The sequence below is a fragment of the Canis lupus genome, chromosome 26, assembly GCF_011100685.1.
Source record: "Canis lupus familiaris isolate Mischka breed German Shepherd chromosome 26, alternate assembly UU_Cfam_GSD_1.0, whole genome shotgun sequence".
Taxonomy (NCBI): Eukaryota; Metazoa; Chordata; class Mammalia; order Carnivora; family Canidae; genus Canis; species Canis lupus.
The window spans coordinates 17,322,459-17,349,442 of record NC_049247.1 but is presented as its reverse complement, the minus strand read 5'-3'; the positions used below and the strand labels follow the sequence as shown (position 1 = coordinate 17,349,442).

General features: G+C 44.1%; 1 protein-coding gene across 14 annotated transcripts in view; it reads left to right on the top strand.

Moving 5' to 3' along the window:
- LOC119877590 overlaps positions 1-25,257 on the top strand; it is a 33,107-nt gene extending 7,850 nt beyond the window's left edge. For 5 of the 14 annotated variants that reach the window (XM_038575350.1, XM_038575352.1, XM_038575353.1 and 2 more), the window contains 7 exons: positions 6,297-6,425; positions 8,748-8,876; positions 11,196-11,324; positions 13,653-13,781; positions 16,049-16,228; positions 20,887-21,321; positions 24,722-25,257. In XM_038575350.1, coding sequence (XP_038431278.1) covers positions 6,297-6,425; positions 8,748-8,876; positions 11,196-11,324; positions 13,653-13,781; positions 16,049-16,215 — 683 coding nt within the window. In that variant the 3' untranslated portion in view covers positions 16,216-16,228; positions 20,887-21,321; positions 24,722-25,257. Of the gene's footprint in view, positions 1-6,296; positions 6,426-8,747; positions 8,877-11,195; positions 11,325-13,652; positions 13,782-16,048; positions 16,229-20,133; positions 20,188-20,886; positions 21,396-24,378 lie in introns of those variants that run through there. The other 9 variants (XM_038575358.1, XM_038575354.1, XM_038575347.1 and 6 more) reach the window with 8 other exon arrangements.
- The last annotated feature ends 1,727 nt before the right edge of the window (positions 25,258-26,984 follow it).

Below are 26,984 nucleotides of genomic sequence, written 5' to 3'. Positions count from 1 at the left end.
ATAGCAGTGGTGAGAGTGGACATCCCTGTCTTGTTCCTGATCTTAGGGGAAAGGCTCCCAGTGCTTCCCCATTGAGAATGATATTTGCTGTGGGCTTTTCATAGATGGCTTTTAAGATGTCGAGGAATGTTCCCTCTATCCCTACACTCTGAAGAGTTTTGATCAGGAATGGATGCTGTATTTTGTCAAATGCTTTCTCTGCATCCAATGAGAGGATCATATGGTTCTTGGTTTTTCTCTTGCTGATATGATGAATCACATTGATTGTTTTACGGGTGTTGAACCAGCCTTGTGTCCCAGGGATAAATCCTACTTGGTCATGGTGAATAATTTTCTTAATGTATTGTTGGATCCTATTGGCCAGTATCTTGTTGAGAATTTTTGCATCCATGTTCATCAGGGATATTGGTCTGTAATTCTCCTTTTTGGCGGGGTCTTTGTCTGGCTTTGGAATTAAGGTGATGCTGGCTTCATAGAACGAATTTGGAAGTACTCCATCTCTTTCTATCTTTCCAAACAGCTTTAGGAGAATAGGTATGATTTCTTCTTTAAACGTTTGATAAAATTCTCCTGGGAAGCCATCTGGCCCTGGACTCTTGTGTCTTGGGAGGTTTTTGATGACTGCTTCAATTTCCTCCCTGGTTATTGGCCTGTTCAGGTTTTCTATTTCTTCCTGTTCCAGTTTTGGTAGTTTGTGGCTTTCCAGGAATGCGTCCATTTCTTCTAGATTGCCTAATTTATTGGCGTATAGCTGTTCATAATATGTTTTTAAAATCGTTTGTATTTCCTTGGTGTTGGTAGTGATCTCTCCTTTCTCATTCATGATTTTATTAATTTGAGTCTTCTCTCTCTTCTTTTTAATAAGGCTGGCTAATGGTTTATCTATCTTATTAATTCTTTCAAAGAACCAACTCCTGGTTCTGTTGATCTGTTCCACAGTTCTTCTGGTCTCGATTTCGTTGAGTTCTGCTCGAATCTTTATTAGCTCCCTTCTTCTCTTGGGTGTAGGATCTATTTGCTGTTTTTTCTCTAGCTCCTTTATGTGTAAGGTTAGCTTTTGTATTTGAGTTCTTTCCAGTTTTTGAATGGATGCTTGTATTGCGATGTATTTCCCCCTTAGGACTGCTTTTGCTGCATCCCAAAGATTTTGAACGGTTGTATCTTCATTCTCATTAGTTTCCATGAGTCTTTTTAATTCTTCCTTAATTTCCTGGTTGACCCTTTTATCTTTTAGCAGGATGGTCCTTAACCTCCATGTGTTTGAGGTCCTTCCAAACTTCTTGTTGTGATTTAGTTCTAATTTCAAGGCATTATGGTCCGAGAATATGCAGGGGACAATCCCAATCTTTTGGTATCGGTTCAGACCCGATTTGTGACCCAATATGTGGTCTATTCTGGAGAAAGTTCCATGTGCGCTTGAGAAGAATGTGTATTCAGTTGAGTTTGGATGTAAAGTTCTGTAGATATCTGTGAAATCCATCTGGTCCAGTGTATCATTTAAAGCTCTCGTTTCTTTGGAGATGTTTTGCTTAGAAGACCTATCAAGTATAGAAAGAGCTAGATTGAAGTCACCAAGTATAAGTGTATTATTATCTAAGTATTTCTTCACTTTGGTTAATAATTGATTTATATATTTGGCAGCTCCCACATTCGGAGCATATATATTGAGGATTGTTAAGTCCTCTTGTTGAATAGATCCTTTAAGTATGATATAGTGTCCCTCTTCATCTCTCACTACAGTCTTTGGGGTAAATTTTAGTTTATCTGATATAAGGATGGCTACCCCTACTTTCTTTTGAGGACCATTCGAATGGTAAATGGTTCTCCAACCTTTTATTTTCAGGCTGTAGGTGTCCTTCTGTCTAAAATGAGTCTCTTGTAGACAGCAAATAGATGGGTCCTGCTTTTTTATCCAGTCTGAAACCCTGCGCCTTTTGATGGGGTCATTAAGCCCGTTCACATTCAGAGTTACTATTGAGAGATATGAGTTTAGTGTCATCATGATATCTATTCAGTCTTTGTTTTTGTGGACTGTTCCACTGAACTTCTTCTTAAAGGGGAATTTTAAGAGGCCCCCTTAAAATTTCTTGCAGAGCTGGTTTGGAGGTCACATATTCTTTTAGTTGCTGCCTGTCTTGGAAGCTCTTTATCTCTCCTTCCATTTTGAATGAGAGCCTTGCTGGATAAAGTATTCTTGGTTGCATGTTCTTTTCATTTAGGACCCTGAATATATCCTGCCAGCCCTTTCTGGCCTGCCAGGTCTCTGTGGAGAGGTCTGCTGTTACCCTAATACTCCTCCCCATAAAAGTCAGGGATTTCTTGTCTCTTGCTGCTTTAAGGATCTTCTCCTTATCTTTGGAATTTGCAAGCTTCACAATTAAATGTCGAGGTGTTGAACGGTTTTTATTGATTTTAGGGGGGGATCTCTCTATTTCCTGGATCTGAATGCCTGTTTCCCTTCCCAGATTAGGAAAGTTTTCAGCTAGAATTTGTTCAAATACATATTCTGGCCCTCTGTCCCTTTCGGCGCCCTCGGGAACCCCAATTAAACGTAGGTTTTTCTTCCTCAGGCTGTCGTTTATTTCCCTTAATCTATCTTCATGGTCTTTTAATTGTTTGTCTCTTTTTTCCTCAGTTTCCCTCTTTGCTGTCAACTTGTCTTCTAGGTCACTCACTCGTTCTTCCACCTCGTTAACCCTCGTCGTTAGGACTTCTAGTTTGGATTGCATCTCATTCAATTGGTTTTTAATTTCTGCCTGATTAGCTCTAAATTCTGCAGTCATGAAGTCTCTTGAGTCCTTTATACTTTTTTCTAGAGCCACCAGTAGCTGTATAATAGTGCTTCTGAATTGGCTTTCTGACATTGAATTGTAATCCAGATTTTGTAACTCTGTGGGAGAGAGGACTGTTTCTGATTCTTTCTTTTGAGGTGAGGTTTTCCTTCTAGTCATTTTGCTCAGTGCAGAGTGGCCAAAAGCAAGTTGTATTGGGAAAAAGAGAAAAAGAGAGGAGAGAAAGAAGGAAAGAAAAGAGAAAGAGAAAAAAAAAGGGAAGAAAAAGAAAAAAAAAACGAAAAAAAAAAAAAAAAAAGAAGAAAAAGAGAAAGAAAAAGAAAGGAGAAAAAAAGGGGGTGGGGGAAGGAAACAAATCAAAAAGCAAAACAAAACAAAAACAAAAACAAAAACAAAAACAAACAAACAAAAAAAGAACCACCGGGGAGTATCTTCTGATTCTGTGTTCTTTAAGTCCCTTGGCTTCTCCTTGAAGTTGTCAGTCTAGCTGGTGTTCTGGGGGAGGGGCCTGTTGTGCTGATTTTCAGGTGTTAGCAGTTGGGGGAGCTGCTGTGCCCCTGCCTGGTGCAGGGCTGGTGGGGGTTGTTTACCCCGTGAGGCCGCAGGAGGAACAGCCCCAGTGGCGGGGCAGCTCTGGAAACCTGGAGTCAGCTCCGGCAGGAACTCCGTCTGCAGGGCCTGGAGGCTCCGGGGCGGGGCCGCTGATCTGCTCAGCTGGGGCAGGAGCGTCCTTGCTGTCCTGGGCCCTCCCGGCCTCTGCCTGTCCCGGGGGAGGCGGGATCCTGGGCTGTGTCCCGGCGCCCTGTGCTCCGGAGCCTGCGCTGGTGGATTCGCGCTCCCGGGCCGCGCAACCCCCTCCGCGGAGCTGCCGCCCGAGCCCCTCCGAGCTGCTCCTGGAACCGCGCAGCCCCCTCCGCACGGAGCCTCTTCCTCTGCCCGAGCCCCTCCGAGCTGCTCCCGGGGCCGCGCAGCCCCCTCCGCGGAGCCGCCGCCCGAGCCCCCCGAGCTGCTCCGGGTCCCGCCGGGTCCCGCCGTGCGCGCTGCAGCCCTTAGGGAGCTCGGCGCACTCTCCTGGGCGCGCAGTTGCTGTTACTGTCCCAGGGAGCCCGAGGGCATCCCCGCCCTCCTGGGTCCTGCTCCAACTCCCCGCGAGCCCCTTTCCACCCGGGAAGGTCGGTGCAGCTCCTGCTCCTCCGGGACGGGGCTCTCCTGTCCTGGGGACCCTCGCCCCGGCCTCAGCCCGGCTCCTCGCGGGGCCCCTCCCCCTTGGAGGCCTTTGTTCCTTTATTTCTTTTTCCCCGTCTTCCTACCTTGATAGATGCGCGAACTCTTCTCACTGTAGCATTCCAGCTGGTCTCTCTTTAAATCTCAGGCCGAATTCATAGATTTTCAGGATAATTTGAAGGTTTTCTAGGTAGTTTGGTGGAGACAGGTGATTTGGAGACCCTACTCCTCCGCCATCTTGCTCCTCCCCCCCATGTGTCCACATCTTAATTTAAAAGGTCAGTCATTAGTTTGTGGTCAAAATAGTGAAATCGCATTGAGAACTCTAATTTGGTCAGATTTAATGGGAGGGGTTGTGAAGATAACATTTGGACATACTAGTCCGTGTTAAATATTAGCAAAATGTTTTCTGTTTCTACATTTTTTTTATTGGAGTTCAATTTGCCAGCATATAGCATATGCTCAGTGCTCATCCCGCCAAGTGCCCCCATCCGTGCCCATCACCAGGTCGCCTCAACCGCCCACCCACCATCGCTTCCATTACCCCTTATTCAGTTCCCAGAGTTCGGTGTGTCTCCTGTTTTGTCACCCTCACTGATATTTTCCCTCCCTTTCTCCATTCCCTTTATTCCCTTTCACCAGTTTTTATATTCCCCAAATGAATGAGACCATATCAAGCGTGTCCTTTTCCGATGGACTTATTTCACTCAGCGTATGTCCCTCCAGGTCCGTCCACGTCGGATCAAATGGTGGGTATTTGTCGTCGCTCATGGCTGACGAATAATTCCGTTGTAGCCGTGGACCACATCTTCTTTATCCCTTCATCTCTCGATGGACCCCGAGCTCCTTCCACAGTTTGCCTACTGTGGACGTTGCTGCCATAAACAGCGGGGTGCAGGTGTCCCCGCATTTTTCCGCATCTGCAGCTTTGGGGTGAATCCCCAGCAGTGCAAAGGCTGGGCCATAGGGAAGATCTGTTTTTAACTCTTTGAGGAACCTCCACACACGTTTCCAGAGTGGCTTCACCAGTTCACATTCCCACCTACATTGCAAGAGGGATCCCGTTTGTCCGCATCCTCTCCAACATTTGTGGTTTCCTGTCTTGTGACTTTTCTCCATTCCCACTGGTGTGAGGTGGTATCTCATGGGGGTTTGGATCTGTAGATCCCTGATGTCCAGTGATGCGGGGATGTTCTCATGTGCTTTTGGCCGTGTCTCTGTCTTCCCCTGTGAGATTTCTGTTCGGGTCTTTTGCCCATTTCACGATCGGATTGTTTGTTCCTTTGCTCTTGAGTTGAATATGTTCTTTATAGATCTTGGACACTAGCCCTTTGTCTGAGAGGTCGTTTGTAAGGATCTTTTTCCCGTTCTGTAGGTTGTCTTTTATTTTTGTGGACTGTTTCTTTTGCTGTGCAGAAGCTTTCGATCTGGGTGAAGTCCCAGTAATTCCTTGTTGCTGTTGTTTCTCTTGCCTTCGCGGATGTATCTTGCGAGATGTTGCTGTGGCCAATTTAAAATGGGTGTTGCCTGTGTTCTCCTCTAGGATTTGGGTGGATTCTTGTCTCACATTTAGATCTTTCATCCTTTTTGAGTTTATTTTTGTGTGTGGTGTCAGAGTATGCTCTAGGTTCCTTCTTCTGCATGTGGATGTCCAAAGTTCCCAGCACCATTTATTGAAGAGACTGTCTTTTTTCCAGGGATAGTCTTTCCTGCTTTCTCGAATATTAGTTGACCATAAAGTTGAGGGTCCACTTCTGGAATCACTATTCGGTTCCATTGATCTATGGGTCTGTTTTTGTGCCACTACCACACTGTCTTGATGGCCACAGCTGTGTAGTACAACCTGAAATCTGGCATTGTGATGCCCCCAGCTGTGGTCTTCGTTTTGAATAGTCCCCTGGCTCTTTGGGGTCTTTTCCGGTTCCACACTTGAATCATAAGATGGTTTGTTCCAGATCTCTGAAGAAAGTCCATGGCATTTTGATAGGGATTGCATGAAATGTGTAAATTGCCCTGGGTACATGAACATTTTCACAATATTAATTCTTCCTATCCATGAGCATGGAACATTTTTCCTTCTCTTTATGCCTTCCTCGATTTCTATCAGGAACGTTCTGTGGTGTTTACGGTACAAATCCTTTACCTCTTTGGTTAGGTTTATTCCTAGGTAGCTTATGCTTTGGGGTGCAATTGTAAGTGGGATTGACTCCTTAATTTTCGAGGCTCTTCTAACAACAACCTGTCACTCAACAGCTCTGTCTATGTCCATTTATTTCCCAGGATCTGCTGTGAACATAACACAACCAGAACCCAGAGGACAACCTGGGGACACCTGCCCTGCAACACAAACAAAAATTCTTCCCATCTTCCGTTACAGAAAAGTTCAGCCAACGGATCAGAGCCCAGAGGGTAACATGAAAATTGATTCATTAAATAGCCTCAAGAAATCTTGTCCTAAGGGCACCTGGGTGTTTCTGTCAGCTAAGTTTCTGCCTCCTGGTTTTCAGCTCTGGTCATGACCTCAAGGTCATCAGATTCACCCATATTCAGCATGGAGTCTGCTTTGTACTCTCTCTTCCTTTCCCTCTGCCCCTCTCCTCCTTACACTTGCTCTTTTGCTCTCTCCACACACGCAACACAGAATCATTAGTCAGTTTTGCTCGGGGTGCCATAGTAAAGACAAACCTCCTAAGCCGTATTCTTTGTTTCATGTGTCCACATCTTAATTTAAAAGGTCAGTCATTAGTTTGTGGCCAAAATAGTGAAATCGCATTGAGAACTCTAATTTGGTCAGTTTTAATGTGAGGGGTTGTGAAGATAACATTTGGACATACTAGTCCATGTTAAATATTAGAAAATGTTTTCTGTTTTTACATTTTTTTATTGGAGTTCAATTTGCCAGTATATAGCATAACACCCAGTGCTCATCCCGCCAGGTGCCCCCATCAGTTCCCTTCTCCCAGTCATCCCAACCACCTGCGCAGCACCCCTTCCACTACCCCTTGTTCAGTTCCCAGAGTTTGGTGTGTCTCCTGTTTTGTCACCCTCACTGATATTTTCCCTCATTTCGCCATTCCCTTAATTCCCTTTCACCAGTTTTTATATTCCCCAAATGAATGAGACCATATCAAGTTTGTCCTTTTCTGATGGACTTATTTCACTCAGCGTAAGTCCCTCCAGGTCTGTCCATGTCAGATCAAATGGTGGGTATTTGTCGTCTCTCATGGCTGAGGAATAATTCCATTGTAGCCGTGGACCACATCTTCTTTATCCCTTCATCTCTCGATGGATCCCTACGCTCCTTCCACAGTTTGCCTACTGTGGACGTTGCTGCCATAAACAGCGGGGTGCAGGTGTCCCCGCATTTCACCGCATCTGCAGCTTTGGGGTGAATCCCCAGCAGTGCAAAGGCTGGGCCATAGGGAAGATCTGTTTTTAACTCTTTGAGGAACTTCCACACAGGTTTCCAGAGTGGCTGCACCAGTTCACATTCCCACCTACAGTGCAAGAGGGTTCCCCTTTGTCCGCATCCTCTCCAACATTTGTGGTTTCCTGTCTTGTGACTTTTCCCATTCCCACTGGTGTGAGGTGGTATCTCATGGGGGTTTGGATCTGTAGTTCCCTGATGACCAGCGATGCGGGGATGTTCTATTGTGCTTGTTGGCCGGGTCTCTGCCTTCCCCTGTGAGATTTCTGTTCGGGTCTTTTGCTCGTTTAACGATCGGATTGTTTGTTCCTTTGCTCTTGAGTTGAATATGTTCTTTATAGATCTTGGACACCAGCCCTTTGAGAGGTCATTTGCAAGGATCTTCTCCCGTTCTGTAGGTTGTCTTTTATTTTTGTGGACTGTTTCTTTTGCTGTGCAGAAGCTTTCGATCTGGGTGAAGTCCCAGTAATTCCTTGTTGCTGTTGTTTCTCTTGCCTTCGCGGATGTATCTTGCGAGATGTTGCTGTGGCCAAGTTGAAAAAGGGTGTTACCTCTGTTCACCTCTAAGATTTGGATGGATTCTTGTCTCACATTTAGATCTTTCATCCTTTTTGAGTTTATTTTTGTGTGTGGTGTCAGAGTATGCTCTAGGTTCCTTCTTCTGCATGTGGATGTCCAATGTTCCCAGCACCATTTATTGAAGAGACTGTCTTTTTACCAGGGATAGTCTTTCCTGCTTTCTCGAATATTAGTTGACCATAAAGTTGAGGGTCCACTTCTGGATTCACTATTCGGTTCCATTGATCTATGGGTCTGTTTTTGTGCCACTACCACACTGTCTTGATGGCCACAGCTGTGTAGTACAACCTGAAATCTGGCATTGTGATGCCCCCAGTTGTGGTCTTCGTTTTGAATAGTCCCCTGGCTCTTTGGGGTCTTTTCCGTTTCCACACTTGAATCCTAAGACGGTTTGTTCCAGATCTCTGAAGAAAGTCCATGGCATTTTGATAGGGATTGCATGAAATGTGTAAATTGCCCTGGGTACATGAACATTTTCACAATATTAATTCTTCCTATCCATGAGCATGGAACATTTTTCCTTCTCTTTATGCCTTCCTCAATTTCTATCAGGAACCTTCTGTGGTGTTTACGATACAAATCCTTTACCTCTTTGGTTAGGTTTATTCCTAGGTAGCTTATGCTTTGGGGTGCAATTGTAAGTGGGATTGACTCCTTAATTTTCGAGGCTCTTCTAACAACAACCTGTCACTCAACAGCTCTGTCTATGTCCATTTATTTCCCAGGATCTGCTGTGAACATAACACAACCAGAACCCAGCAGACAACCTGGGGACACCTGCCCTGCAACACGAACAAAAATTTTTCCCATCTTCCGTTACAGAAAAGTTCAGCCAACGGATCAGAGCCCAGAGGGTAACATGAAAATTGATTCATTAAATAGCCTCAAGAAATCTTGTCCTAAGGGCACCTGGGTGTTTCTGTCAGCTAAGTTTCTGCCTCCTGGTTTTCAGCTCTGGTCATGACCTCAAGGTCATCAGATTCACCCATATTCAGCATGGAGCCTGCTTTGTATTCTCTCTTCCTTTCCCTCTGCCCCTCTCCTCCTTACACTTGCTCTTTTGCTCTCTCCACACACGCAACACAGAATCATTAGTCAGTTTTGCCGGGGTGCCATAGTAAAGACAAACCTCCTAAGCCGTATTCTTTGTTTCATGTGTCCACATCTTAATTTAAAAGGTCAGTCATTAGTTTGTGGCCAAAATAGTGAAATCGCATTGAGAACTCTAATTTGGTCAGTTTTAATGGGAAGGGTTGTGAAGATAACATTTGGACATACTAGTCCATTTTAAATATTAGAAAATGTTTTCTGTTTTTACATTTTTTTATTGGAGTTCAATTTGCCAGTATATAGCATAACACCCAGTGCTCATCCCGCCAGGTGCCCCCATCAGTTCCCTTCTCCCAGTCATCCCAACCACCTGCACAGCACCCCTTCCACTACCCCTTGTTCAGTTCCCAGAGTTTGGTGTGTCTCCTGTTTTGTCACCCTCACTGATATTTTCCCTCATTTCGCCATTCCCTTTATTCCCTTTCACCAGTTTTTATATTCCCCAAATGAATGAGACCATATCAAGTTTGTCCTTTTCTGATGGACTTATTTCACTCAGCGTAAGTCCCTCCAGGTCTGTCCATGTCAGATCAAATGGTGGGTATTTGTCGTCTCTCATGGCTGAGGAATAATTCCATTGTAGCCGTGGACCACATCTTCTTTATCCCTTCATCTCTCGATGGATCCCTACGCTGCTTCCACAGTTTGCCTACTGTGGACGTTGCTGCCATAAACAGCAGGGTGCATGTGTCCCCGCATTTCACCGCATCTGCAGCTTTGGGGTGAATCCCCAGCAGTGCAAAGGCTGGGCCATAGGGAAGATCTGTTTTTAACTCTTTGAGGAACTTCCACACAGGTTTCCAGAGTGGCTGCACCAGTTCACATTCCCACCTACAGTGCAAGAGGGTTCCCCTTTGTCCTCATCCTCTCCAACATTTGTGGTTTCCTGTCTTGTGACTTTTCCCATTCCCACTGGTGTGAGGTGGTATCTCATGGGGGTTTGGATCTGTAGTTCCCTGATGACCAGCGATGCGGGGCATGTTCTCATGTGCTTGTTGGCCGTGTCTCTGTCTTCCCCTGTGAGATTTCTGTTCGGGTCTTTTGCCCGTTTCACGATCGGATTGTTTGTTCCTTTGCTCTTGAGTTGAATATGTTCTTTATAGATCTTGGACACCAGCCCTTTGAGAGGTCATTTGCAAGGATCTTCTCCCGTTCTGTAGGTTGTCTTTTATTTTTGTGGACTGTTTCTTTTGCTGTGCAGAAGCTTTCGATCTGGGTGAAGTCCCAGTAATTCCTTGTTGCTGTTGTTTCTCTTGCCTTCGCGGATGTATCTTGCGAGATGTTGCTGTGGCCAATTTTAAAATGGGTGTTGCCTCTGTTCGCCTCTAGGATTTGGGTGGATTCTTGTCTCACATTTAGACCTTTCATCCTTTTTGAGTTTATTTTTGTGTGTGGTGTCAGAGTATGCTTTAGGTTCCTTCTTCTGCATGTGGATGTCCAATGTTCCCAGCACCATTTATTGAAGAGACTGTCTTTTTTCCAGGGATCGTCTTTCCTACTTTCTCGAAGATTAGTTGACCATAAAGTTGAGGGTCCACTTCTGGATTTGCTATTTGGTTCCATTGATCTATGGGTCTGTTTTTGTGCCACTACCACACTGTCTTGATGGCCACAGCTGTGTAGTACAACCTGAAATCTGACATTGTGATGCCCCCAGCTGTGGTCTTCGTTTTGAATAGTCCCCTGGCTCTTTGGGGTCTTTTCCGGTTCCACACTAATCTTAAGATGGTTTGTTACAACTCTCTGAAGAAAGTCCATGGTATTTTGATAGGGATTGCATGAAATGTGTAAATTGCCCTGGGTAGCATGGACATTTTCACAATATTAATTCTTCCTATCCATGAGTATGGAACATTTTTCCTTCTCTTTATGCCTTCCTCGATTTCAATCAGGAACGTCCTGTGGTGTTTAGGGTACAGAACCTTTACCACTTTAGTTAGGTTTATTCAGGTAGCTTATGCTTTTGGGTACACATGTAAATGGGATTGACTCCTTAATTTTCGAGGCTCTTCAAACAACAATATGTCAGTCAACAGCTCTTTCTCTGTCCATTTTATTCCCAGGAGCTGTGGTGGAAACAAATAAACAAAAATTGAGTGGACAACCTGGAGACACCAGCCCTGAAAAACGGCTGAAAATATTCACAATATACCGCAGCAAGGAACTTGACTCATCATCAGATATCCGAGAGGGTAACATGAAAATTGATTCATTAAATATCCTCAAGAAATATTGTCCTAAGGGCACCTGGGTGTTTCTGTCAGCTAAGTTTCTGCCTCCTGGTTTTCAGCTCTGGTCATGACCACAAGGTCATCAGATTCACCCATATTCAGCATGGAGCCTGCTTTGTACTCTCTCTTCCTTTCCCTCTGCCCCTCTCCTCCTTACACTTGCTCTTTTGCTCTCTCCACACACGCAACACAGAATCATTAGTCAGTTTTGCCGGGGTGCCATAGTAAAGACAAACCTCCTAAGCCGTATTCTTTGTTTCATGTGTCCACATCTTAATTTAAAAGGTCAGTCATTAGTTTGTGGCCAAAATAGTGAAATCGCATTGAGAACTCTAATTTGGTCAGTTTTAATGTGAGGGGTTGTGAAGCTAACATTTGGACATACTAGTCCATGTTAAATATTAGAAAATGTTTTCTGTTTTTACATTTTTTTATTGGAGTTCAATTTGCCAGTATATAGCATAACACCCAGTGCTCATCCCGCCAGGTGCCCCCATGAGTTCCCTTCTCCCAGTCATCCCAACCACCTGCCCAGCACCCTTTCCACTACCCCTTGTTCAGTTCCCAGAGTTTGGTGTGTCTCCTGTTTTGTCACCCTCACTGATATTTTCCCTCATTTCGCCATTCCCTTAATTCCCTTCACCAGTTTTTATATTCCCCAAATGAATGAGACCATATCAAGTTTGTCCTTTTCTGATGGACTTATTTCACTCAGCGTAAGTCCCTCCACGTCTGTCCATGTCGGATCAAATGGTGGGTATTTGTCGTCTCTCATGGCTGAGGAATAATTCCGTTGTAGCTGTGGACCACATCTTCTTTATCCCTTCATCTCTCGATGGATCCCTACGCTGCTTCCACAGTTTGCCTACTGTGGACGTTGCTGCCATAAACAGCGGGGTGCAGGTGTCCCCGCATTTCACCGCATCTGCAGCTTTGGGGTGAATCCCCAGCAGTGCAAAGGCTGGGCCATAGGGAAGATCTGTTTTTAACTCTTTGAGGAACCTCCACACAGGTTTCCAGAGTGGCTGCACCAGTTCACATTCCCACCTACATTGCAAGAGGGTTCCCCTTTGTCCGCATCCTCTCCAACATTTGTGGTTTCCTGTCTTGTGACTTTACCCATTCCCACTGGTGTGAGGTGGTATCTCATGGGGGTTTGGATCTGTAGTTCCCTGATGGCCAGCGATGCGGGGCATGTTCTCATGTGCTTGTTGGCCATGTCTCTGTCTTCTCTGTGAAATTTCTGTGGGTGTCTTTTCCCGGTTTCATGATTGGATTGTTTGTTTCTTTGCTCTAGAGTTGAATACGTCCTTTATAGATCTTGGACACTAGCCCTTTATCTCAGAGATCGTTTGCAAATACCTTCTCCCGTTCTGTAGGTTGTCCTTTACTTTTGTGGACTGTTTCTTTTGCTGTGCAGAAGCTTTCGATCTGGGTGAAGTCCCAGTAATTCCTTGTTGCTGTTGTTTCTCTTGCCTTCGCGGATGTATCTTGCGAGATGTTGCTGTGGCCAAGTTGAAAAAGGGTGTTACCTCTGTTCACCTCTAAGATTTGGATGGATTCTTGTCTCACATTTAGATCTTTCATCCTTTTTGAGTTTATTTTTGTGTGTGGTGTCAGAGTATGCTCTAGGTTCCTTCTTCTGCATGTGGATGTCCAATGTTCCCAGCACCATTTATTGAAGAGACTGTCTTTTTTCCAGGGATAGTCTTTCCTGCTTTCTCGAATATTAGTTGACCATAAAGTTGAGGGTCCACTTCTGGATTTGCTATTCGGTTCCATTGAACTATGTGTCTGTTTTTGTGCCACTACCACACTGTCTTGATGGCCACGGCTGTGTAGTACAACCTGAAATCTGGCATTGTGATGCCCCCACACAATGCGGGTCTTCGTTTTGAATAGTCCCCTGGCTCTTTGGGGTCTTTTCCGTTTCCACACTTGAATCCTAAGATGGTTTGTTCCAGATCTCTGAAGAAAGTCCATGGCATTTTGATAGGGATTGCATGAAATGTGTAAATTGCCCTGGGTACATGGACATTTTTACAATATTAATTCTTCCTATCCATGAGCATGGAACATTTTTCCTTCTCTTTATGCCTTCCTCGATTTCTATCAGGAACGTTCTGTGGTGTTTACGGTACAAATCCTTTACCTATTTGGTTAGGTTTATTCCTAGGTAGCTTATGCTTTGGGGTGCAATTGTAAATGGGATTGACGCCTTAATTTTCGAGGCTCTTCTAACAACAACCTGTCACTCAACAGCTCTGTCTATGTCCATTTGTTTCCCAGGATCTGCTGTGAAAATAACACCACCAGAACGCAGCAGACAACCTGGGGACACCTGCCCTGCAACACGAACAAAAATTTTTCCCATCTTCCATAATGGAAAAGTTCAGCCAACGGATCAGAGCCCAGAGGGTAACATGAAAATTGATTCATTAAATAGACTCAAGAAATCTTGTCCTAGAGGCACCTGGGTGTTTCTGTCAGCTAAGTTTCTCCCTCCCGGTTTTTAGCTCTGGTCATGACCTCAAGGTCATCAGATTCACCCATATTCAGCATGGAGCCTGCTTCGTACTCTCTCTTCCTTTCCCTCTGCCCCTCTCCTCCTTACACTTGCTCTTTTGCTCTCTCCACACACGCAACACAGAATCATTAGTCAGTTTTGCTCGGGGTGCCATAGTAAAGACAAACCTCGTAAGCCGTATTCTTTGTTTCATGTGTCCACATCTTAATTTAAAAGGTCAGTCGTTAGTTTGTGGCCAAAATAGTGAAATCGCATTGAGAACTCTAATTTGGTCAGATTTAATGGGCAGGGTTGTGAAGCTAACATTTGGACATACTCGTCTGTGTTAAATAGTAGCAAAATGTTTTCTGTTTTTACATTTTTTATTGGAGTTCAATTTGCCAGTATATAGCATAACACCCAATGCTCATCCTGCCAAGTGCCCCCATCAGTGCCCATCACCCGGTCGCCCCAACGGCCCGCCCGCCTCCCTTTCCATTTCCCTTTGTTCAATTCCCAGATTTTGGTGTGTCTCCTGTTTTGTCACCCTCACTGATATTTTCCCTCCTTTTCTCCATTCCCTTTATTCCCTTTCACCAGTTTTTATATTCCCCAAATGAATGAGACCATATCAAGTTTGTCCTTTACCGATGGACTTATTTCACTCAGCGTAAGTCCCTCCAGGTCCGTCCACGTCGGAGCAAATGGTGGGTATTTGTCGTCGCTCATGGCTGAGGAATAATTCCGTTGTAGCCGTGGACCACATCTTCTTTATCCCTTCATCTCTCGATGGACCCCGAGCTCCTTCCACAGTTTGCCTACTGTGGACGTTGCTGCCATAAACAGCGGAGTGAAGGTGTCCCCGCATTTCACCGCATCTGCAGCTTTGGGGTGAATCCCCAGCAATGCAATGGCTGGGCCATAGGGAAGATCTGTTTTTAACTCTTTGAGGAACCTCCACACACGTTTCCAGAGTGGCTGCACCAGTTCACATTCCCACCTACAGTGCAAGAGGGTTCCCCTTTGTCCTCATCCTCTCCAACATTTGTGGTTTCCTGTCTTGTGACTTTTCCCCATTCCCACTGGTGTGAGGTGGTATCTCATGGGGGTTTGGATCTGTAGTTCCCTGATGACCAGCGATGCGGGGCATGTTCTCATGTGCTTGTTGGCCGTGTCTCTGTCTTCCCCTGTGAGATTTCTGTTCGGGTCTTTTGCCCGTTTCACGATTGGATTGTTTGTTCCTTTGCTCTTGAGTTGAATATGTTCTTTATAGATCTTGGACACTAGTCCTTTGTCTGAGCGGTCGTTTGCAAGGATCTTCTCCCGTTCTGTAGGTTGTCTTTTACTTTTGTGGACTGTTTCTTTTGCTGTGCAGAAGCTTTCAATCTGGGTGAATTCCCAATAATTCCGTGTTGCTTTTGTTTCTTTGCCTTCGCGGATGTATCTTGCGAGATGTTGCTGTGGCCAAGTTTAAAATGGGTGTTGCCTGTGTTCTCCTCTAGGATTTGGGTGGATTCTTGTCTCACATTTAGATCTTTTATCCTTTTTGAGTTTATCTTTGTGTGTGGTGTCAGAGAATGATCTAGTTTCCTTCTTCTGCATGTGGATGTCCAATGTTTTCAGGACCATTTATTGAGGAGACTGTCTTTTTTCCAGGGATAGTCTTTCCTGCTTTCTCGAATATTAGTTGACCATAAAGTTGAGGGTCCACTTCTGGATTCACTATTCGGTTCCGTTGATCTTTGTGTCTGTTTTTGTGCCACTACCACACTGTCTTGATGGCCACGGTTGTGTAGTACAACCTGAAATCTGGCATTGTGATGCCCCCAGCTGTGGTCTTCATTTTGAATAGTCCCCGGGCTATTTGGTGTCTTTTCCGGTTCCACAGTAATCTTAAGATGGTTTGTTCCAACTCTCTGAAGAAAGTCTATGGTATTTTGATAGGGATTGAATGAAATATGTAAATTTCCCTGGGTATCATCTACATTTTCACAATATTAATTCTTCCAATTCATGAGCACGGAAAATTTTTCCACATCTTGATGCCTTCCTCAATTTCTTTCAGGAGCGTTCTGTGGTGTTTAGGGTAGAAATCCTTTACATCTTTGGTTAGGTTATTCCTAGGTAGCTTATGTTTTTGGGTGCAATTGTAAATGGGATTGAATCCTTAAATTTCTAGGCTCTTCTAACAACGAATTGTCAACTGCTCTACCAATGTCTATTAATGTCCTTGGATCTGTTGTGGAAACAACACGAGAAACATGTGGACAAGTTTTCGACACCTATCCTGTAAAACAATCGAAATTATTGAACATCTTCTGTCGTAGAAAATTTCAAGAACCATAGGAGATATCAGAAGGTAAGATGAAAGTTCATTCATTAAATCGCCTCAAGAAATCTTGTCCTAGGTGCACCTGGGTGTTTCTGTCAGCTAAGTTTCTGCCTCCTGGTTTTCAGCTCTGGTCATGACCTCAAGGTCATCAGATTCACCCATATTCAGCATGGAGCCTGCTTCGTATACTCTCTTTCTTTCCCTCTGCCCTTCTCCTCCTTGCACTTGCTCTTTTGCTCTCTCCACAGGCAACACAGAATCATTAGTCAGTTTTGCTCGGGGTGCCATAGTAAAGACAAACCTCCTAAGCTGTATTCTTTGTTTCATGTGTCCACATCTTAATTTAAAAGGTCAGTCATTAGTTTGTGGCCAAAATAGTGAAATTGCATTGAGACCGCTAATTTGGTCAGATTTAATGGAAGGGATTGTGAAACTAACATTTGGAAAAGCTAGTCCATGTTAAATATTAGCAAAATGTTCTCTGTTTTTACATTTTTTAATTGGAGTTCAATTTGCCAGCATATAGCATAACACCCAGAGCTCATCCCGGCAAGTGCCCCATCAGTGTCTATTACCGGGTCGCCCCAACCGCCTGCCCACCTCCCCTTCCACTACCCCTTGTTCAGTTCGCAGAGTTCACTGTGTCTTTTTGTTTTGTCACCCTCACTGATAGTTTCCCTCATTTTCTCCATTCCCTCTATTCCCTTTCACTAATTTTTATATTCCCCAAATGAATGAGACCATATCAAGTTTGTCAAGTTTTTAATAGTTCCCTGGTTAATCGGGGTCTTTTCCCTTTCCACAGAAATCTTACGATGGTTTGTTCCAACTCTCTGAAGAAAGTCTGTGGTATTTTTGTAGAGATCGCATGAAATGTGTATATTGCCCTGGTAACATCAACATTTTCACAATATTACTTCTTCCAACCCAGGAGCACAGAATATTTTTCCACCTCTTTGTGCCTTCTTCAATTTCTTTCAAAGTGTTCTCTAATTTTTAGGTTATAGATCCTTTACCTCTTTGGTTAGTTTTATTCATTGGTATATTATGCTTTTGGGTGCAATTGTAAATGGGATTGTTTCTGTAATTTCTTTTTCTTCAGTCTTATTGTTAGTGTCACATGCCTGGCTCTTGATGTGCAGAATCCTTTTCTGCATGAAAGAAAGTCCTTGGATCTTTTGGAGTTTTAATTTGAGGATTCCAGTGTTCAGTATGTTAGGAGAAATCCACCAGTGTAGCTGACGCGATAAGTTCACAATCTCATGTAGGAAACTGCATCCTTGGGATGGCCAGCCCCAGGCTTATTGCCGACCAAGCAAATAGTTCATTTTTGCCTGCATTCTTCCATGAGGATACAACTAGAATGAGTTCTGATGTGGCGGGAGGCTAAACTCCATATCTACCCATCTTAGGATTTCCGGGGGGACTCATTACCAAGAGGATATCATCAAAAGAAAAAATTTATAAAGGTTTGCAGTGCACATCACACCGAAGAAATCAAAAACAAGGAGGAACTCAAAGCAGCAGCTTAAAACTGTGGGCTTTATAGCATCTTCAGCAAAGAACAATAATACGTTTGTAGAAAGAATGATAACCTAAAGAAAAGCAGTTTTAGGCTATCAAGGGCAGCAAACTGGAAAGGTAAATATATGGGAAGACATTAACACTAAGATTTGTTTCTGGATTCCTCTTCCCAAAAATATATATATATGTATATTTTGGGGTGGCATACCCCGGCTTCCTTCACAAGGCTTTATACCTGGCTCTAAGGAATCCCTGCTGAGCCAAGCTCTAGTTATTGGTATTTGAGTTAAATTACAGTTATAGGTGGAATGGGTGCATGAGTCATTTCATTAGAATGTTTTCAAAAGATGTGCCCTTAGTCTCTTCTTTGACCAAAAGTGTGTGCAGAAGCCCCATCCTCTAAGGGATTGTACAGAATGTCTGGAGCTCTGTAGAGTTGGTTTTTTTCCCCCCCTCCTGAGGAAAGCAAGATTACTCTTTAACAGTTAAAAGCATTGTTCCTATTAGGGATAATGTAACACCACGTCATCCTTCCTATATAGTACAATCATTATGCATACGCTATAAAAACAGACTCTGCATGGTGACTAATTTTGGAATAAAACCATAGACTAAATCACAGCATATATAAATCATTTCTATCTCAACTGCTCACTTAAACCTGAACAAATTTTCTGGAAGCATGTTAATTTTCCTATGATACTCCTTAATATTTCTTGCAGAGCTGGTTTGGTGGTCACATATTCTTGCAGTTTCTGCCTATCTTGGAAGCTCTTTATCTCTCCTTCTATTCTGAACGAGAGCCTTGCTGGATAGAGTTTTCTTGCCTGCATGTTCTTCTCATCTAGGACCCTGAATCAATCCCGCCAGCCCTTTCTGGCCTCCCAGGTCTCTGAGGAGAGGTCTGCTATTAATGTAATAATTCTCCCCATATTCATTAAGAATCTGCTGTCTCTAACTACTTTACGGATTTTCTCTTTTTCTATGGAATTTGCAAGTTTCACTATTAAGTGTCGAGGTATTGAACAGTTGTTATTGATTTGGGAGGAGGACTACTCTATCTCCTGGGTCTGAATACCTGTTCCCCTCCTCAAATTAGGGAAGTTCTCAGCTTGGATTTGTTCAAATATGCTTTCTGAAAAAAAAATAAAAATAAAAATAAAAATAAAAAAAACAAATATGCTTTCTGGCCCTCTGTCCTTCTGGGTGCTCTCTGGAACCCCAGTGATACGTAATTCTACCTTCTGAAGCTGTCATGTATTTCCCTTAACCTTTCCTCGTGGTCCTTTCATTGTTTTTCTCTGTTTTCCTCAGCTTCCTTCCTTGCCATCAAGGAGTCTTAGTGTTGCTCATTCTTTCTTCCAGCACCTTATGCCTTGCCATTAGGACCCCCAATTTGGATTGCACCTCATTTAATTGATTTTTAACTTCAGCCTGATGAGATCTTAATTCTGCAGTCATGAAGCCTCCGCCTGCCCCGGGGGCAGGCAGGACTGCGGCCGTGTCCCCTGCACCCTGGGCTCCGGGGCCTTTGCTGCTGGCATCGCCCTCCCGGGGCCGCAGTGGGCGCCCGAAGGCAGCAGGCGCAGCGCCCCGCCTGCCCCCCCGCTTCTGCCCGAGGCCCCGCCGGCTGCAGCTCCAGTGCTATCCCGAGCTCTCCCCCTTCCTGTTTTGTCTTGTTAGAGGCCGCTCCCCCCCCACCCGCCTCTTTCTTTCTTTGTATCCACCTTCTACCTTGTTAGAAGGGAAAACCCTTCTCTTTAACTCTCAGCTCGCATTGGTAGGTGTCCAGGATGACTGGAAATTTATCTAGGTGAGTTGGCGGATCGGGTGAGTTGAGGACTCTACTCTCCGGCCTTCTTCCCCCTGTTGTCTCCATTTTGTTTTAAAGCCCTTTCTGCGGATCCCTGGGTGGCTCAGCTGTTTGGCGCCTGCGTTTGGCCCAGGGCATGATCCTGGAGTCCCAGGATCGAGTCCCACGTTGGGCTCCCGGCATGGAGCTTGCTTCTCCCTCCTCCTGTGTCTCTGCCTCTCTCTCTCTCTCTCTCTCTCTCAGTCTATCATAAATAAACAAATCTTTAAAAAAAAAAAGCCATTTGCACATGATCTACCAGTGTGTTGTGGTCCCTGTAAGGGCTCCCTTTCCATTTCCATGTATGTTTATGAGTGAGTTCTGCAATTTTGGGTTTAGCTCCACTGACAGCAGGAGAGGAGTTACTATTCCAGCAGCATCGTTTTCAACTCATGAATGAAATGGAAAGTCATTTCCCTGTCTGTCTGGAACTTGTAATTACCTGATTATTTAATTAGTTTCCTTTATATTTATTTCATTTTGCATGACTCTATTATGGTCCTGCCTTTCTTTTTTTTTTTTTTTTTAATTTTTTTTTAAATTTTTATTTATTTAGGATAGTCACACAGAGAGAGAGAGAGAGAGAGAGAGAGGCAGAGGGAGAAGCAGGCTCCATGCACCGGGAGCCCGACGTGGGATTCGATCCCGGATATCCAGGATCGCGCCCTGGGCCAAAGGCAGGCGCCAAACCACTGCGCCACCCAGGGATCCCTGGTCCTGCCTTTCTTTATGGTAGTGCATTTTCAGGATATCCCTAATCGTAAAAAAAAAAAAAAAAAAATCATTATTCTAGTTTGCTTGTGTCCCATTCATAGGTCAAAAGTTCTAAGCCATATTCCTACTGTTTTCTGTGTGAATATTTCAATTTAGAAGGTGAGACATCATTTGATGGCCAGAATAGTAAAAATGCATTTTCCAATCAAGTTCAGTTAATTTTTCAAGATTTAATTAGTTAATTAACTAATCAATTTATTAAAGAGGGAGAGAAAGAGAAAGGGATAGAGGGAGAAAACATGAGCGGGGTGAGGGTTAGGAGGAGGAGTAGGCTCCCCATGTGGAGGGACGCCAACATGTAGCTGAACCCCAACCATGGGATTAGGTCCTGACCCCAGGGCGTACAATTAAGTGACTGATACTACTGGCACCCTACAACTCAAATGTGATTATGGTTAATGATTCTTAGAGTAAAGCTAATATTTGGACGTTACTCTATTGCTCAACTTTAGCAAAAATAAATCTTCTATTGTTTTTATTCAATAGATGTTATTACCTAGTAAAAACTGATCTTTATTGCTCTGAATGACTTTAGGAAACCAGATGGAACATCATGTTTGAGACCATGGTGCCCAAAGGAAGTGAAAGGATACCTGGAGGAAGTTGTTTGTCCTGAAGGATGTGTCTCTCCAGTCCATTCAGGATGGTGACTACAACATTCCCCAGCCAAGCAGGAGACACCGTTGATGAGGGAAAGTACCCCATCACTGTCTTTATAAGCAGCTTTGGTGTCGCCAATGGTAAACATCCTCTCAGATAAGCTAATGCATGGCAAGAGGCAAGCACTCAGCACCCTTGCCACCAGGAAGATTATGTATTTCATCCCAAATGGACGCTGTCTGATGTTCATCAGAATTTGTGTGGAAAGCAACCGAGAAAGCAACATTCGTTCCTCAAAGATACTGAGCTCACCTTGACAGCATTAACTTGCACTTCTCCTCTGATGTTCTGGAATACTCTCATGATGAAGGTATTATAAAGTGCTTCTAGAAGGACACAGAGTACCCGTCAGCACATTGGTCATGCTGCTCAAGAATAATTCAGGTAGTGGTGCCTGAGTTGTTCAGTCAGCTAAGAGTCTGCCTTTGGTTCAGGTCACGGTGTCTGGGACCTGAAATGGAGCCTGATGTGGGGCTCCCTGCTCAGCAAAGGGTGTGTTTCTTTCTCTCCCTCTGCCCCTCTTGCCTCTTCTGCCCTCTCTCTCTCAAATACATAAATAATTTCTTGAAGAAAATAAAAGGCTAATTTGGGGACTGTTGATCAGTATGAATGAAGGCTAGTGAACATGATGGCATTTGGTAACTAAGCATGGGCTGAGCTACCGCTGTTGGGCCATTCACGGGGTTAGGGCTGGAAAATATGGTGTGTTAGGAGTTTATTTTGGAGAATGATGAGAGAAGCCATGGTGCAGTGTCAGTGGGACAATGTTGGGGGAAAACTCTCTTATTCTTTCTCTCTCCTTCTCCCTTTCTCTGTATTTCTGTGTCCATAGCTGTCTCTCATTCTCTCTCTCTCTCTCTCTCTCTCTCTCAATTCTCTCTCTGTGTCACACACATGCACACACAACTCTGTCACACTCATAGGTTTAAACAAGTCACTCCACCCTAAGAGTCATGCACTCACAACCATACCAAACAGTGAACACACCGGCTCCTAGTATTGTAGAAATGTAGGCATGTTTTCTCACCTGGGAAAGCTGCCTATCTCACACCCCCAAGCCTCAGGAACATGGAACCGGGTGGCTGTCCAGAAGAGAACAGCAGGTTGCTGCATCTGCCGTACTATTTAGATTTTTTTTTTTTTTCTGCAAGAGAGTGGTTCCAGAATACGTACCACTTTCGCTGGTTTCTGAGATGTCTGCACTTACACAAAAGAGTAAACCATGAGGGTCAGGTCATGTGTGTCCTTTGTCATTGGTTCTCCTAGTGAGTATTCAACACCACATGAGCAACAATAGTAAAACGATAGGCCTCCAAAGGAAGCACAGGTTGCACCCATGAAAAAGCAGGAGCTATTCCTGGGGGATGGATCTCTCCTTCACTGAAGGAGCCACACGAAATTCTTGAGGAAAAACTGCATGTGAGAGAAAGGTCCCTTACTACACAGTTTAAAACATCCCCTCCAAACCCCACGAAAATGGTCCTTACTCCTAAAAAATACACTGTTCCTTGTCATATCTGAATTCGCTCCAAAAAGAGGAAAAAAGGACCATTTCTAATTCAGGAAAATGGGTGAGCATTCCATAGAAGAAGTTGGAAACTCATTGACTGACTTTTTTGTGGAAAAACTCCTGCACCACACACTTGGCAAGATTTAGGAGGACACAAAATAACTGTCAATGCATTCATTGGATGTGGTGCTCAGGAATTACTGAGCGATCACTGTTTATATGGATACAGGGCAAGACTATTGTAGTGAGTGATCAATAAGTATCATATGAGGGTCTGGGGTCCATCCTCCTTGGTGGATGAGGAAAACCTTCAGCTCAGGCCAAGGCCCCAGTGTCCTGCAATCCATCCCCTCCTTGGGGCCTTGTTCAGCCCAGAATGTGCTTCTCCCTTTCCCTCTGCCTTTCTCCCTTGCTTATGCTCTCTCTCTCTCTCTCTCTCTCTCTCTCTCTCTGAAATAAATAAAATCTTCCCCAGAAAGTCAACAGCAACTTCAAGTAGCCTGACATAATCAGGGCACAAATAGAACTGATCTGCACATAGATTCCAATGATGACTTCCCATCGCTCATGCAGCTTGTTGTGAAACCCAACTAAAAACTCCCACCTTCTGGACATCTGGCAAAATCATTTCTGTCTCTGTAGGTCCACATATGCTGTCCTCTCTTTTGTAAGTTTTTCAACCTGATTTTACCCCTTTTCTTGGTAGGTTTGATTCAATGCTAGACAATTATTCTCTTTTGTTCTATTTAGTCTAGTGCTCTATTTTATTTATTCACTAACAGGTTTTTTTTTTTAAGGTTTATGTATTCATGAGAGACATAGAGGCAGAGACATAGGCAGAGGGTGAATCAGGCTCCCTGTGGGGAACCCGATGCAGAACTCGATCCCAGGCCCATGGGACCATAACCTGAGCCAAAGGCAGACGCTCAACCACTGAGCCACCCAGGTGCACCGGTAATCAGTTTGGTGAAAATATTCCATCCGGGAGAGGTTTAAATACTCAAAGTATACCATTTACCAATAGCCATAGCTGTGAAGCAGAGTAGGAGGGACAGGTTTCTCATTATGCATTAAAAAAATCACGGAGATCAAACGTACAGCATAGGGAATATGATCAGTGGAATTGTAATAGTGCTCTATGGGGACACATAGTATCTACACTTGTGATGAGCACAGTATTACCCTATACAAGTATCGAATCCATATGTGGTACACCTGAGACTAATGTAACCTTGTGTACCATCTCGATTTCAATTTAAAAAAACAGTAGTAATGTGGGCACAAGGCTCATTCCTTTAGTTGGGCATCTACTTTGGGCTCATATCATGATCCCAGGGTCCTTGGATACATAATATTATGTATTTGTCAAAACAGTCAGATGCATAACACAGAGCAGTCCTTAATATATGTGGTCAACTTCATTGATAATAATGTCTCTACACTGGTTTGTTCTTTGTGATAAAAATTCCACACTAATGCAGGCATGTATGATCGTGGAAAATATGTGCCAAGGGATAGGGTGATATGGAAATTTTTATATTATATGCTGCCTTATGACACCAGTCTAATCCTAATCTCAATAATAAGGTCTCCTTATTAAAACATAATCAGTGATTTTATGTTGTTAATACTGTACGAAGACTAGTGTCCAAATGTTAGCTTCACAACCCCTACCTTTTAATTTGACCAAATTTGAGTGGTAAAAGCAGTTTTACTATTTTGGCATAAACTACTGACTGACCATTTAAATTATGAATTTCACATATAAAATGTAAATAATATAGATTTGTATTTTTGTGTTTAGTATGGTATCCTGAGCACAGTAAAAGAATGATTCTTTTTTTTTTTTTTGTAAAGAAAGCAAAAGAGAAAGTGTAAGGGGGAGAGCAGTAGAGGAAAAGGGAGAGAGAATACTAAGCAGGCTCCATCCTAAGCATGGAGTCCAACCTAGGATAATCTGATGACCTGAGGTATGAACTCTGAGATGAAACCAGGAGGCAGTCACATACCTGAATGAACCAAACCTGTGCCCCTGGAATAAGTTTTCTTGAATCAACTAAAGGAATGAATTTCCTGGTTACTTTCAATCGACTCCTTTGCTGGTTGTATTTTGGTTTTTCCTCAAGCGTGAAGTAGTTTGGTCCAGTTTTGTATCTACAGAGATCCATAAACATTTTTCACCTAAGGTTTTTGATTGTAGACACTGGAAAACTCGTTACCATAGAAAGAGCTGTGGACATCTTGCTGTCAGAAGACCAAGTGGAAATTTTGAAACTTGACACGCACTATCCAGGATGAAAATTCACTGGATAGGCTCAGCAATCTGATGAAGAAACAAAGTAGACAGTGGACGTGTAAACAGAACAAGAGAAATCGTACTATCATGAGAGGAGTGCGAAAAGACTGAACAAAAATTGATAGGAACTTAAACATGCATGCCTAGGATACATCAAAAGTGCTAAGTTCCACAGCATGGAGTTCCTGTAGGAAAGCAGTTGGTGGGGATCCCTGGGTGGCGCAGCGGTTTAGCGCCTGCCTTTGGCCCAGGGCGCGATCCTGGAGACCCGGGATCGAATCCCGCGTCGGGCTCCCGGTGCATGGAGCCTGCTTCTCCCTCTGCCTATGTCACTGCCTCTCTCTCTCTCTCTGTGTGTGACTATCATAAATAAATAAAAAAAAAAAAAACAGTTGGTGTAGAAGAAGGTATGGGGGCAAAATGGCTGAAAATTTCACAAATATGTGACTCAGATCTACAAAGCTCTGAAAACCCTCCTCCTGACACATTGTAACCAATCTGCTGGCAAAGAGGAAGAAAAACCTTGAAAGTAGAGGAAAAGGACACGTTCAACCTAACAGAATACGAATTCCAAGGCCCGTGACTTCTCAGAAAACAGAGGTCAGAAGACACTGCAATGGTGACACAAAGTATAGAAGGAAAACACCTCTGAGCCTAGGATGTTATGTTCAGGAAAGATAGCTTTAAAGAATGAAGGCAAAAGGTGAATGAAAATGAAAACAAGACAAAGTCGGCAGACAAGCAGGTGGTAAACAACTGGAAGAATCAGTCATTGAGCCTGATTTATTTTCATTAAAAAATTTTTTATTGCAGTTCATGTTTATTATTTTTAATATAGTTTGATTGAGGGAAGGCCAATTTGGATATGAATGGGCTGAGGAAGAGGGAGGCAGAGAATCCTAGGAAGGTTTCATGCCCAGTGAGGAATCCCACGAGGGGCTGGATCTCAGGCTCCTGAGAGAATGTGCTGAGCTGAAATCAAGAGTCAGATGCTTCCCTGAATGAGCCACCCAGTTCCCCTCAGTAGGTAACTTGGATATTAAATGATGAGCAAGAACCTTCTACCGAATGGAGTGAAATGACACAGGGAGATGCTTGGAACCTCAGGAACATAAGAACCTCAAAAGGGGTGTTTTTCTGGGTAAATGAGGTGTCCTGCTTTTCTGTCCTTCCAAATTTTGTATGGCTTTTGAGGGCAACAAGGAGACCACGGTCTCAGAGCCTAGGGCTCCCCTCCTTAATCAGTTGATCAAAGAGCCAATCCAGGCAATGCTGGAGTAGGTGCAATGGGCCTGGGGGCCTATGGTTTGGGGTTGCATGTGGCCCTGAGAGTGATATCCCACTGGGCTTATAATGTGACTGCTTTGTGCGTGGGGTGATCCTAGGTACTTGAGACAAACTTAACCTTTATTCTTTTTTAAACATTTTTATTTATGCTTAGGTAAGTTCAGTTTGCCAACATATAATGTAACAACCAGTGCTCATGCCATCAAGTGGTCTCCTCCTGGAATATAAGAAATAGGAACAAGATAATGAGGGAAAGGAGGGGGATTGAGTGGGAAAAATTAGAGAGGGAGACAAACCATGAGACTCCTAAATCTGGGACACACTGAATTTTTGGAACAGCCCATACATGTCGTAGCCCATAGAGGAGATGAATGTGATGCTAGAGGTAAACTATGTTGCCCAATTTCCCTTAGCTTAAAAGTGGGCTGATGGGGTTTGTACAGCAGGTGAGGCCTCCTCAATACCAGCTTGAGCCAGCATCTGCCCTGATCCCTGGAAGGACTGGGCCATGGGCTCCAGGCAGGCATGAGGGAATGTCCTAGGCTGGGCCAACCCTTGACGTGGGGAGCAGGCCCAGCACTGTGTGGCTATAGCAGTGAGATCAGACAGGAGCAGAAATGCTCGCCTCCCTGCCTAGGGCCTGTGTCCTGGGCCTGGTCAGACCAGGAGACTAGTTCTGCAGGACCTTGAGCGCAAGCGTGTGCCGGCAGCCCAGCAGCTTTCACAGATTCCTCTAGATTCCCTGCACCAGTGAAGGCCTTGGCTGGCTGCACTCGATCCCTTCTCACACAGAGGCAAGTACAGATTTTATTCTTGTCCCAGGACTGAGGATTGTGCAAGGAGGGGAGGAGGGAACTGTGCTCCCGGCACCCCTCCCACC